Source organism: Molossus molossus, unplaced genomic scaffold (assembly GCF_014108415.1).
Source record: "Molossus molossus isolate mMolMol1 unplaced genomic scaffold, mMolMol1.p scaffold_m16_p_17, whole genome shotgun sequence".
NCBI lineage: Eukaryota > Metazoa > Chordata > Mammalia > Chiroptera > Molossidae > Molossus > Molossus molossus.
This window is the reverse complement of record NW_023425352.1, coordinates 67,526,129-67,540,467: the sequence shown is the minus strand read 5'-3', so window position 1 is coordinate 67,540,467 and position 14,339 is coordinate 67,526,129. Positions and strand designations below refer to the sequence as shown.

At 38.4% G+C, this 14,339-nt stretch overlaps 1 protein-coding gene across 1 annotated transcript in view; it reads left to right on the top strand.

The window, feature by feature from the left end:
* Positions 1-14,139, top strand: part of ZFAND4 (zinc finger AN1-type containing 4) — a 98,322-nt gene extending 84,183 nt beyond the window's left edge. The window contains exons 8-9 of the mRNA XM_036265423.1: positions 12,792-12,909; positions 13,857-14,139. Of these exons, the coding sequence (XP_036121316.1) occupies positions 12,792-12,909; positions 13,857-13,992 (254 nt within the window). The 3' untranslated portion in view covers positions 13,993-14,139. The remainder of the gene's footprint in view (positions 1-12,791; positions 12,910-13,856) is intronic.
* The last annotated feature ends 200 nt before the right edge of the window (positions 14,140-14,339 follow it).

The following is a 14,339-nucleotide window of genomic DNA, read 5'->3' as shown; positions in this document are numbered from 1 at the left end:
TTTCCCTGAAGCTGGCTTATTTTGCTTAGCATGATTCCAGGTCCCTCCATGTCATTTCAAAGGGCAAGAGATCTTTTGTTCTTACAGCTGTATAGTATTTCATTGTGTAAATGTATCTCAGCTTTTTTTATCCATTTATCTACTGACGGACACTTGGGCTGTTTCCAGACCTTAGCTATTGCATATAACACTGCTCTGAACATAGGGGTGCTTATATGCCTTCTGATTAGTCTTTCGGGTGTCTTAGGATATATTCTTAGAACTGGGATCACTGTGTCAAATGGCAGGTGGTTTCTTTTGCTGTATGAAAGTTTTTCAGTTTGATGTAGTCCAATTTGTTTATTTTTTTCTATGTTTCCCTTGCCTGAGGAGATATATCTGGAAAAATACTGCTGTGAGCAATGTCTGAAATTTTTCCTGCCTATATTTTCTAGGATTTTTATGGTTTCATTAAAGCGAAATGAAATACTTACATTTAAGTCTTTATTCAATTTGAGTTTATTCTTGTGTATGGTGTAAGTTGGTAGTCTAGTTTTATTTTTTTGCATGTATCTGTCCAATTTTCCAACACCATTTATTGAGGAGACTGCCTATACTCCATTGTATATTCTTGCCTCCTTAGTCAAATATTAATTGACCATAAAAGCGTAGTTTTATTTTTGTGCTCTCTATTCTATTCCATTGATCTATATTTCTGTTCTTGTGCCAATACCATGCTATTTTTATTACTATGGCCTTGTAGTATAGTTTGATATCAGGTAGTGTGATACCTCCAACTGTATTCTTTCTTCAGATTGCTGAAGCTATTTGGAGTCCTTTGTGGTTCCATGTAAATTTTTGGAATATTTGTTCTAGATCTGTGAGATATGTCCATTGGTATTTTAATAAGAATTGTGTTGAATCTGTAGATTGCTTTGGGTAATATGGACATTTTATGATGTTAATTTTTCCAATCCTTGAATATAGTACATGCTTTCACTTCTTTGTATCTCCCTTAATTTCTTTCTTCAGTATTTTATACTTTTTTGAGTGCAGGTCTTTTACGTCCTTTCTTAAATGTACTCCTAGATACCTTGTTTTTATTGTTACAATAGCAGATGGGATTGTTTCTTAATTTTTCTTTCTGATAGTTCATTATTGGTGTATAAAAATGTCACTGACTTCTGTCTGTTAATTTTGTATGCTGCTAATTTTATGAATTTATTGATCTAGTAGTATTTTGGTGGAATCTTCAGGATTTTCTGTATACAATATCATGTCATCTGCAAATAATGACAGTTTTACTTCCTCCTTTCCAATGTGGATGTTTTTATTTCTTTTTCTTGTGTAATTGTTATGGCTAGTGTTTCCAGTACTATGTTGAATAAGAGTGGTGAAAGCAGATATCTCTGTGTTAGGTTTGTCATAAATGGCCATCATTATGTTGACATGTGATTCCTGTATTCCCACTGTGCTGAGTTTTTATTGTAAGTGGGTACTGGATTTTATAGAATGCTTTTTCTGCATCTATTGATATCATCATATGATTGTTATGCTTTGTTTTGTTTATATAACATATGTTTATTGATTTGTGAACATTGTATCAACCTAGCATCCCTGGAATAAATCCCAATTAATCCTGGTGTATGATCTTTTAAATGTATTGCTGGATCTGGTTTGCTAATATTTTGTTGAGGATTTTAGCATCTATGTTCATTAGGGATATTGGCCTATAATTTTCTTTCTTCGTAGTGTCTTTATCTGGTTTTGGAATCAGGGTAATGCTGGCCTTGTAAATAGATCTTGGAAGTCTTCCCTCCTCTTGAATTTTTTGGAATAGTTTGAGAAGGATAGGTGTTCCATGGGTGTTTGATAAAATTCGCCTATGAAGCTATCTGGTGCATGACTTTTGTTTGCTGGGAGGTTTTTTTTGTTGTTGTTGTGTTGTTTTGTTGTTGTTGTTGTTATTATTGCTTTTATTTCATTAGTTGTAATCAGCCTATTCAGGTTTTATGATTCTTCCTGATTCAGTTTTGAAAGATTATATGTTTGTAGGAATTTATTCATTTCACCCCGGTTGTCCAATTTGTTGGTATGTATTTGTTCATAGTATTTTCTTACAGTCCTTTGTATTTCTGTGGCGTCAGTTACTTTTCATTTTCATTTCTGATTTTATTTATTTGGGTCCTCTCTCTTTTTCTTGAGTCTGGTTAAAGATTCATCAATTTTGTTTATATTTTAATGAGATAGGTCTTGGTTTCATTGATCTTTGTATTGTTTTTATTTAGTCTCTCTATTATTATTTCCACTCTGATCTTAATTATTTCCTTCTACTTTGTTCCTTATTCTTTTTCTGTTTCTTTTAGGTGTAGAGTTAGATTGTTTGAGATTTTTTTTGCTTCTTGGAGTAGTACTATAATGCTGTGTCCCATAGATTTGGGGTTGTTGTGTGTTTATTTTCATTTGTTTCCAAATAATTTTTTATTTCTCCATTGATCTCATTGTTAACCAATTTATTGTTTAATAAAAAGCTATTTAATGTACATGTGTTTGAATTTTTTCCTATTTTTTTCCATTGTAGTTGATTTCTAGTTTTATACTATTGTGGTCAGAGAAGACGCTTGACATAATTTCAATCTTTTTGAATTTGTTAAGACTTGATGTCCTAACATGTGGTCTGTCTTTGAGTATGTTTCATGTGCACTTGAGAAGAATGTATATTCTGCTGCTTTGTGATGAAATGTTCTGTAAATATTAATTAGATCCACCTGATCCAGTGTGTTGTTTAAGGTTGCTGTTGCCTTGTTGGTTTATTGTCTGGAAGATCTGTCCATTGATGTCAATGGGGTATTAAAATCCCCTACTATGACTGTATTGCTGTCGAGGTTCTCCTTTGTTGGGTGCATGCATGTTTACAAGGGTTATATCCTCTTGTTTGCTCAATCCTTTTAGTATATGCAGTGACCTTCTTTGTCTCTTGTGATGGCCTTTGTTTGAAGTATATTTTGTCTGATACAGGTATTGTTACCTTAGCTTTTTTTTGTTTCTGTTTTCACGGAATATTTTTTTTCCAACCCTTCACTTGCAGTCTGTATGTGTATCTTTTGTTTTGAGGTGGATCTCTTGTAGACAGTGTATAATTGGGTCATGTTTTCTTATCCCTTCTGCTACCCTATGTCTTTTGATTGGGTCATTTAATCCATTTACATTTAAGGTTATTATTGATAGGTATTTATTACCATATTATTATTTATACCTATGTTCCCCACTCTTTTTCTTCTTCTTCTAAAAGCAGGCCCTTTAACATTTTTTGCAATGATGATTTGAAGATAATGAACTCATTTATCTTTCCTTTTGTTTTGGTCGGGGAAGCTCTTTCTTCTGCATTCAATTTTAAATGATAGCCTTTGTGGATAGAGTAATCTTGGTTGTGGGTCCTTGGTTTTCATCACTTTGAATATTTTTTGCCTATCCCTTCAGGCCTGAGTGTTTCTGTTGAGAAATCAACTGACAGCCGTATGGGAACTCCCTTGTAGGTAACTGTCTCTCCCTTGCTGCTTTTAAGATTCCCTCTTTTTCTTAACCTTTCCCATTTTAATTATGATGTATTTTGCTGTAGGTTTCTTTGTGTTTATCTTGATTGGGACTCTCTGTGCTTCCTAAACTTGGATGACTTTTTCTTTCACCAGGTTAGGGAATTTTTCAGCCATTATTTCTTCAAACAATTTCTCGATTCCTTGCTTACTCTCTTCTCCTTCTGGTACCCCTATAATATGAACGTTGTTACACTAGATGTTGTCCTAGAGGTCCCTTAGATTCTCCTCATTTTTTTGTAATTCTCTTTTTTCTTTTTGATGTTCTGCTTGGGTTCTTATTGTTATCTTGTCCTCTAAATCACTGATTTGATCATCTATTTCATCTAACCTGATATTGAATTCCTTCTTGTGTATTTTAGATCTTGTATTTTTTTATTTTGGTTGATTTTTTGAATGGTTTCTATGCCCTTTTTAATGGTTTAAGTTCTCATTGAAACCATCCATTCTTCCGTTAAGGTCCTTGAGCATCCTTATAACCATTGTTTTAGACTCTGCATCTGGTGTCTTGGTTGTGTCTAATTTTCTGGGGATTTCTCTTGTTCTTTCATTTGGGGCATATTTCTTTGTCTCCCCATTGTGTCTCTGTGGATTAGGTAGATCTGCTATGACTCCAAAACTCTAATGATGGCTGTATGATGTAGGTGTTTTGTTGGGCTCAGTGGAATAACCTTCCATATCACCTGGGCTCCAGGAATGTTTCTTGTTGTTTATGTACACCCTCCTATTGCAGTTGAGTCTTGAATTCTTTTGGTTCTTTCTTGTGTGGAGTTAATCCTTCAGGGTGGTGACTATTGGGGTAAATCTCAATCCCCATGTATGAGTTGTTGTACAGGGTCTGCCCCCTGAAGTGAAGCTGTTTCCAGCAGGGTCTGGTGCCTGCCACAATCGCCCTGTGGGTGTGCTGCTTGTGTGACTAGTTGGATGAAGCTCTGGTATTATCTGAAGCCCACCACTGGTTGTGTTGGTTCTGAGTCCCTTTGGGCAGGGTTCAGGTACAGGTCAATGCCAGATGTTGTGTGTAACTGGCCTTGGCCTACCAGTTTGGAGCTCCCACACTATTTACTGTTTGTGTCTGCATCTACTGGCCCCTGGGTGTGCTTGGAGGCACCAATCTGTGTACAAGGGTCATCTTCCTCCAGCTTAGAGCCAGGGGCAGATCTATAAAAGGTCTTAGGTTCCCTGAGGTCTGCCTCTACTTATCTGCTACTTTGCCTCCCCTAGAGGTTGCCTGGCCTTCCTTCAGACCTTTCTGAAGAAAAATTTTAGAGTGGACCCAGGCTGGCTGTGACCCACAGACCCTTCCACAGGTCACAAGCTTGGTAGGGTGGTGCATCTGGGGTCAGGAGAACAGGGCTAGTGGGTTCTTTTCTTGGGGGCCACACAGTCAGGTACTCCATGAGAGTGGCTCCTACTCTAAAGCCAAACCACAAAGTCTCTGCCAGAGTCTCCAAATTCAGCTCTCTCAGGAGTAGCAAGCCACAGTTTCAGGTGAGTGCAGCCAGTCATCCCCTCTGCAAGAACAGGCTCAACAGGGCATAGCCACCAGGGCTCGAGGGAGCAGGTCAAAAGTCACTCAACAGATGGGTCAAGGACTTCATCCTAGTCCCAGACAATAGCTTTTAAGGGAGGCACACTCTGAATGTCCCAGCTCTGAGCAGTATACTTTTCTTCCCACGGAACTGAGCTCAGTGGGATGGGGCCACCAGGACTTGGGAGGGCTGATCCAGTCTCCTATTTGGGGTGTTGCTAGCAAGCCTGTAGGAAGATCACAGGCATGTCTTCCCCCTCTTGTGATAGGGTGGGCTTAGCTCGCAAGGGAGATAGGAGTTCCCTGCACCCAGCGATGTGGCCGCACAGCCCAGCACCATCCCTAATATTTCCTGAACAAAAGCCTCCCCAGGAGACACTTTTAAAGTCCCATCTCTGCAAGGCCCTTTGATCCCCCTCTGAGACTGAAGTTAGCATGGCAGGGCCACAGAGTCGTAGAGTAGGCCCAGGGACTCAGCAGGTGGGGAGGGGTGTGCCAGCTGTGTGCTTGAGGTAGGGAGACATGGTCACCTTTTTAAAGCTACACAGTTCAATCACTATCTCAGTCTCTGCCAAGAACTTCTCCAGAAAAAGAGATCCTCAAATGTCCCCACCGGGTGCATCCCACAGACCCATCTGCAGAACCTGATCGTGGCAGTGTGCTTGTCCCAATAGCTGGAGGACCGGGAGTGCACTCTCTAGGCTGGTGCTGCAACAGTAGGAGTGCTTGACCCTGGGAAGGTGGCATCTGGGTCTCTAGCAGACTCCTTTTTGTCCCACGCGGACTCTTTTCCCACAGATTTTCATTACTAGATGCTCTGTGGGCTCATCTTCCCTTGATGATGTCTCAGAGATCCCATTTTATTTTATTTTATTTATTTTATTTTATTTATTTATTTTATTTTATTTTATTTTTTTATTATTTTATTCTTTTAGCTCTGCTTGGATGTTTTCTGCTACCTAGATTTGATCCTCTGCTTCATCTAACTGGGTGTTGATTTTATAGTGTATTATCCATTTCAGATAATGTATTCTTTATTTCTGACTTTTTTTTTTAATGGTAATATGTCCTTTTTTTATGCTTACTCTCTCTTTAAGTTCTTACTGAGTTCATCCATTCTTCCCCTAACTTTCTTGAGCATCCTTATAACCTTTTTTTGAACTCTGCATCTGTTAGCTTGGTTTTTCTGGGGGATTTCTTTTGTTCTTTCATTTGGGGCATGTTTCTTTGCTCTCCATTTTGGCTGCCTCTAGTATTTGTTTCTGTGCATTAGGTAGATCTGCTGTGACTCCCCATCTTGGTATGGTGGCCTTATGTGGTATGTGTCTTCTGGGGCTCAGAGGTATAATCCCCCTGATCACCTGAGCGGGGTGCTCTAGGAATGTTTCTTGTGTGGGATTGTGAACCCTCTTGTTGTAATTGTATGTTTATTGCAGTTGGCCTGTCTATGGGTGGAATTGACTGTCAGGCTGGCTGACTATGAGGATCGACTCCCAACAACAGTGTTCAAGCTGCTGTTGGCAGCTGACTCCACAGAGCAGAATTGGCCCAGCAGTGCCTGGTGCCTGCTAAGATCTCCTGTGGATGTGCCACTTGTGAAGCTAATTGGGTTGTACTTTGGTGTGGTCCGAAGCCTGCCACTGAGTGTGTTGGTTCTGGGGACTTTTAAGAGGGACTCCAGCACAACACAATGTCAGATACTGCCTGTGACCAGCCCTGGGGTACCTGTGTGGAGCTACCAAGTAATCCACAGTTTGTGGCCACCTCTGCTGGGCCTGGGTGCATGTGGAAGGGGCAGCTATGTATCAAGGCTGGCTTCTACCAGCTCTGACTCTGGAGGCGGGTCAGCAAAAGGCCCAAGGCATCCTGAAATCCACCTGTGCTTGCTGGATGCCCATTAGGCTCAGAGTTTGGAGGAGGAGCCTCTGGCCGTGCGTAAGTTGTGTGAGATAGGCTCTCAATGATTCAGCAGGTAGGGGTGAGGGGTGTTCACCAGGTTGATAACAGAGTTAAACTTGGTTCCATTGCTGGGTTTGGGGCAGTTCAGCAAAAGCCTCAGTATACACCAAGGCCATTTGGCACCCATCTGAGATCAATAGGCCTTTGTGGTGTGGTGGGGTCTCAGGGAGTCATCAGGATGAAGCCAGTAGAGTGCACTGGGCAGGGTGGGTGGAGTCCCCACTGACTTTCACAGCCAGATATTGTGTGGGTTCCTCTTCCTGGCTCTAGGTGCTCTGGGATAGGGAACCTGGCTTGGGACTGAGGTCCCTCACTACTCTGGGGGAATGTCCTCAGGTGAGATGTCTTTCTGGTTTGTCTCCCACTGCACATGGGTGTGAGACAGCCACTTGTGCATCTCTGCCCATCGTTCTGGTCTTGATGCAAGTTCTTCTGTAAATCCTTAGTTATAAGACTTCTGTTCAGCAAGTCTTCAGGTTGTTATTCAGGTTGATTGTTCTGTATTTTTTTGATACCCTGGTATGGTCCTAGGAGGAGGTGAGTATAACTCCCACCTACACCACTGCCATCTTGAACCCCCTAATTTAAGCAACTTTTTAATTGTCCAGAGCCCCTCTGGTTCACCATTAGGAATGTGAACTCAGCTTCAGTTTGGATCTGCTTTTCTTACCTTTCATTCAGTTTGTACTTCTTAATCCCTTCTCCCTTGTCACCCATTCCACCCAACCTTCCTTCCATCTTGCAGCCATCAAAATTTGTTCTGTTTCTACGAGTCTGTTTTCTGTTTTGTTTGTTTATTATTAGTTTTGTAGATTGCATATATAAGTGAAATCTTATGGTTTTTGTCTTTGTTTGACTTATTTCACTCTTCACAGTACCCTCTGTGTCTATTCTCATTGTTTCGGATGGCATGATTTCTTTTCTTTTCTTTTTTTTTTTTGAGTCACAGAGTGATATTCCATTGTATATATGCATCACTTTTTTATCCATTCATCCATTGATGGACACTAAGGTTGTTCCCATATCTTGGCTATTGTAAATAATGCTTCAATGAACATATGGATGCATATGTCGTTTCAAATTAGTGTCTTGGGTTTCTTTGGATAGATACACAGAAGTGGAATGGCTGGGTCCCATTTTTCTCTTGTTATGTTTTATTTTATTTTATTTTTTTTTGTTCAGGTAGAGTGGGAGGGAGAGAGAAGAAGAAGAGAAAGAGAGAGATAGAGAGAAACATTGATGTGAAAGGGACACATTGAGTGGCTGCCACCCGCACGACCAACCAGGGCCGGGGACAAACTGCAACCAAAGTGCATGCCCTTAGCGGGAACTGAACCTGGGTCTCTCGGGACCGCAGGCCGACACTCTAACCGCTGAGCCAAACCGGCCAGGGCTCTTCTTATGTTTTAAAGTCTGTTTTGTTTGGTATAAGGGATTGCTACCCCAGCTTTTTCATTTGTTTCCATTTTCATGAAATATCTTTTCCCATCCCTTTATTTTCAGTCTGTGTGTGTCTTTCCATCTGAATTGAGTCTCTTGTCAAATAGAATATGTAAGAGTCTTGTTTTCTTATCCATGTAGCCACCCTTTGTCTTTTGATTGTAACATTTAATCCATTTGCATTAAAAATTATTGTTGATAGGTGTGTAGTTACTGCCATTTTATCCATGTTTTTATCTTTTTAAAGAAGTCTCTGTCATTTTTTATAATACTAGTTTGGTAGTGATGAACTCCTTTAGATTTTTCTTATCTTTGAAGCTCTTGATCTGTCCTTTATTCTAAATGATGACTTTTCTGTGTATAATCGTGGTTGCCCGTCATACTGTTTTATTTATTTATTTATTTATTTATTTATTTATTTATTTATTTATTTATTTATTTATTTTGTGGTACGTGCCCCTAGTGGGAACCAAACCCGGGACTCTCTGGTCCGCAGGTCGATGCTCAACCGCTGAGCCAAACTGGCCAGGGCACTGTTTTCCATAGTGGCTGTACCATGTTGCATTCCCACCAACAATGTACAAGTTTTTCAATTTCTTCACATTCTCACCAATACTTGTTATTTCCTTCCTTCCTTCCTCCCTCCCTCTCTTCTTCCCTTCTTTTCTTTCTTTCTTTTTTTATTTTTGTAGTGGATATCCTAACAGGTGTGAGGTAGTATCTCATTGTGATTTTGATTTGCATTTTACTGATGATTAGTGATATTGAGTATCTTGTTGTGTACTTAATTATTAGTATATCTTCTTTGGAGAAATGTTTGTTCAAATCCCTTGTCCACTTTTGAATTGGGTTGCTTGTTTTTTATTGTTAAGTTTTAGTTGTCCTCTGTATATTCTGTATATTAATCCTCTATCAAATAAATTATTTGTATATATTCTCTCCCATTCTGTAGGTTGCCTTTTTACTCTGTTGATAGTGATGTTTTGATGTACAATAGTTTTTAATTTTCATGAAGTCCAATTCTATTTTTTCTTTGTTGTCGGTGTCTTTGGTATCATGTCCAATAAATCATTGCCAAATCCAGTGTCAGGAAGACTTTCACCTATATTTTCTTCTAGGAATTTTATAGACTTAAGTCTTACATTCTGGTCTTCAATATTTTGAATAAATTTTTATATATGGTATAATGTATGGGTCTGATTTATTTTGTTTCCATATATACATTAACTTTTACCAGAACCATTTGTTAAATTTAAAAGACTGTTTTTTTCCCATTAAATGGTCTTGGCACGCTTGTCAAAATCATGTGGTCATATATGTGAGGGTTTATTTCTGGGTTCTTTAGTTGTGATCTATATGGCTGACTGTATGCCAGTACCGCAGTTTTGATTCCTGTAATATATCCACCTTTAATGTTATAATTATTTCTCTTTGACACATATTCAAGTCTGTCCTGTCCTAACCCACAGCTCAGCCTCTTGAAAGTGTGTTTCACTTATTTCTACTCTCTTAACTCGAATTTAGGCTTCAGTGTTTTCCTCGCTTCTCACTGCGCCTCTGAAACTACTGTGCTGAGGTTACCAAAGGTCTCCAAAACCTCACTCCAGTGGATGCTTCACCTTGATAGTTGTGGCTATCCTTCTTCTTTTATTTTTAAATGTTTTTATTGGGTTTTTTTAGAGAAAGAGGAAGGAAGAGGGAGAGAGAAAGATCAATATAAGAGAGATACGTCGATTGGTTGACTCCCGTGGTCCCCCTACCAGGGACCAAACCCACAACCTGGGCATGTGCCCTGACCAGCAATTGAACTGGAAACCTTTTTGTGCACTGCATGACACTCAGCCAACTGAACCACACTGGCCAGGGCGATGGCCATACGTCTTGAAATAGGTTTTGTTTTTGTCTTTTCTCAAACTCCCTCTCTTTTTCTCTCTCTCATTCTGGGCTATCACACATTGTAAATTTATTGATTGATTCATTGATTGATTGATTGATACGTGCCCCTAGTAGGAACCGAACCCGGGACTCTCTGGTCCACAGGCCGATGCTCCGACTGCTGAGCTAAACCGGCCAGGGCCACATTGTAAATTTTTTATTTTAACCTCTCTTTTCTTTTGTACTGGTTTTACCAGCCCTCTGCTTACCCTCGGGTATACACTTTGTTTGACTTCATTTAGTTCAGACCAGCTGCTGCTTCCTACAGGGCGATTCCTCTGACTAGAGCTGTGTGACTTGTTGCTGCTCCCTTTTAGTAATAACAGTGTCATCCTGAGTTACCTACAGAAGTCAGTGACAATGCTGGTATACATTTTATTTAATTGACCTACTAAGTACTTCTATTGGTCCTCTTTGCTTTTCACTATAGGGTTTCCCTTATAAATTTTATTCATCTTCATAGTTTAGTTATCATTTTTAGGCAGATGACTACCAAAATTGTGTCTTGAACATGACTCTATTACTTTGTTGGCTGTTCTTTTCTGTTAGGTGAATTTTTATAGATTATTGTGTTAGATAAAATATTCGACCTGCAAATATTTAAATTAACAAGTGAGTTAATTCAAATATATTTAATCTTTTTCTGAAAAACAAATTTTATATCAACATTACTTTATTGACTTTAAAAAAATTTTTATGTTCAACATACATTTGAGAGAAGGCTTCAAAGAGGAGTTGATGATTGATATTCTTGAATGAAAAAAGTTTGGGAAATATTGAGTTAAGCACCCCTATGGAAAGAAAAAAATGAAAATATACTACACTGAACTAAATTATCATCGAAAGATGCTGTACTTTGTTTAGGGAAGAATATTTTAAACCTGAATTTCAGCAATAATTGCCATTACATGAGGCTTCCAGAGGATATCCAGTAGTATCTGCCTTTCCTCTGTGTCTTGTGAAAATGCTTATCTTATTTTTATTTTAAGAAGTGGAATGTATCCCATAACATTCTTAATAGCTAAGTGCACTTGAAGAAGAAAGCGCATATTAACTGAGCTGGTGCCCAACATTATTAGGAATCATTCAGCCAGTTGCTTCAATTTCCTTTTTTCCAGTTTGGGGCAAGATCTGGGAATATATTTTAGACAAAGACTTTTTTCTTATTTTTGTATTTTATATTGATAATAGAGCAAACTTAATTTTGTTGTGCTGGTATATCCAGCATCCAGTTTGGGTTGTAACAAAAGGCATATTATAAACCCAACACTTTGAACTCGGGGAATCGCTAGAGACTTTTAGCTGCCAGACAGACATTAAGCCCGGGCTCCCTACACCTTTCTCAGTAGCACAGAACAGGAACCCATACCATTGACACTCAACAGTTTTTCTTCTCATTCCTTCCCCTTGTTTTTGTTTTCTTTGCCTCTTGCTTCTTGAACTTTGAGTGCCACCAAGCCCGGTGTACTTGCAATGTTATTGTAACAATGTGGACAGTGACTTTGAGCCTCTCTACTTTGTTGGAAATTTGCTCAGTTCTAAAAGCATTTCACTTAGTAATTAAAGAAATAGATTTATTCATTCTTATAACAGATACATCTTTTTTTTTTTATCCTCACCTGAGGACATTTTTTTGTTCAGATAGAGTGGAAAGGGAGAGAGAGAGAGAGAGAGAGAGAGAGAGAGAGAGAGAAACATTGACGTGAAGGGGACACATCGAGTGGCTGCCTCCCGCACGACCCAATCAGGGCCGAGGACAAACTGCAACCGAGGTACGTGCCCTTAGTGGGAACCGAACCCAGTTCTCTCTGGGCTGCAGGCCGACGCTGTAACCGCTGAGCCAAACCAGCCAGGGTGATACATTCTTATTTTTAAGGTGAAAATCAAGTTACAGTAGTATAGAATTTGCAAGAACTTGCTTGAGGAATTTAATTTCTATGGCATAATTAAAACTAAAAGATCAATTTTATGACATTGGTGCTCCTTCTAGGTGTAAAAACAGTGATTATATTACATGTTATGTTGTCTCAAAGAGGTCTCATAAATATGATTTTGTATCAGACATTTTTCTTGGTTCACTGTCAAAGTTTGATGCACTTTGTATGTACTGATTGCCCTTAGAAATAATCAGTAATGTGTTCGATTGTGCAAATATTCTAAAAATATGAGTCACAATTGAAACCTACCACATCTTAAACATATAACAGCTCTACTGCATCTTCTGTAAATAATTTTAGATATAAAAATAACACAAATTTTTGTGGAATAAATTTTTTTTTTTGTATTTTGCTTAATAGTATTTCACATTTAGAATTTTATGTCTGTGTTAATCAAAATGTCCTTTCTCTAAACAGGAGAATTTACTCATCACCTCCCACCTGTGCAAGCCCCTATTCAAGTAAAGAAGAAAATGGCAAAGCATTGCTTTCTTTGTGGGAAGAAAACTGGCCTGGCTACTAGCTACGAATGCAGGCAGGTTGGCTAGCTGGAAAAGTTGATATGCTTTCTTTGTGGTGACCCAGCTTGGGGCACAATATAAAATGTTCTTTAAGGTGGTTATTCATAACATCATAAGCATAATGTTTATATAGCAGCCCTCAGTTTAACTCCTCCTAATTGGCTGAAGTAAAGAGCAAGTAGAGAGCTCATGGATTTCAAGACTCATGAGATCCTCCACTGCCCTTTAACTGAGGAGGTTTAAACCAACGAGAGTACGCTTTCTTTGTCTTATGATAAATGTACTTGTTTTTGTTTGAATATAGCTCGAAAGAACACCCTTCTCTAATACTCTATTTTAAACAACAAAAAGGACTAAATTTAAAGTTAATGTAGTATAAATTTTAACAATTATATGCTACACTTTTATTTCAAAACAGATGAATAATGTATTTACGAAAAATAATGAATTTCTTTTCACCCATCATTATTTCTTTCATTAGCATTGATTAATATGCTTCAAGGCTGGTGTCTGCCCTTAAGTTGAGCTAGATATTAAAAATAACTGATGCTTTATAGAGTATATTTTATTCAAATGAAAACAGCTTATCTTGTTGCTAGAAATATTAGTTAGGTTTTACATAATTTAATTTTTTTATTAGATGAATTTCTCAGAAATTCATAGTTCTCCTGTATTTAAATGGTGGACAGATTATCAGCTTTTGCAATTTTACTACTTCATAAAGGTCTATACCCCATTTTGTTCTGTATGGACTCTTTATCATAAACTCATTCGTAGACAGCTAGCTTGTTCTGTGGGGAGTGCTTGTCCTTGTTTACGAGAAGAAGGGAACTGCCAATAACGAGATTGCTCAAGAGAATCAAAGGACTCCTTTTGGACTACCTGGAGTCACACTCTGCTCTCCCAGAGATGAGCCTCTAATAAAAATGTGACTATTTATGTAAACTTTTTTGTGCTTTAGATGTGGAAACAACTTCTGTGCATCTCATCGCTATGCAGAAACTCATGGCTGCACCTATGATTACAAGAGTGCAGGGCGGAGATACTTACAGGAGGCAAATCCTGTGGTTAACGCACCAAAACTTCCAAAAATCTGATTCTTGCTCTGCACCTAACTGTTCTGCCCGAGGAATCGTATTACAATGACAGACAGAAGAAATATTGTTTAGACTGCATTAATTTTGTTCTACTCCGAAAGATTTGCCAAATAACAAAAAGCATACAGTGCATACTGTTGGAGAATGAGACTGCTACTGTTTTTGACATCTCTATTCTTTGGTGAATCAAAAGTTTTCAAAGTAGTTTTAAAAACTTTAAACTAAATGATTTAGCTTTGTTATTGCATGTCTTATGTTAAGTATTTTATGTATTTGATATTGCAATTTTACTAGACAAGTCTTCAAAAGATGCACTTTACAAAGTGACCACTGACTGTGTAACTATC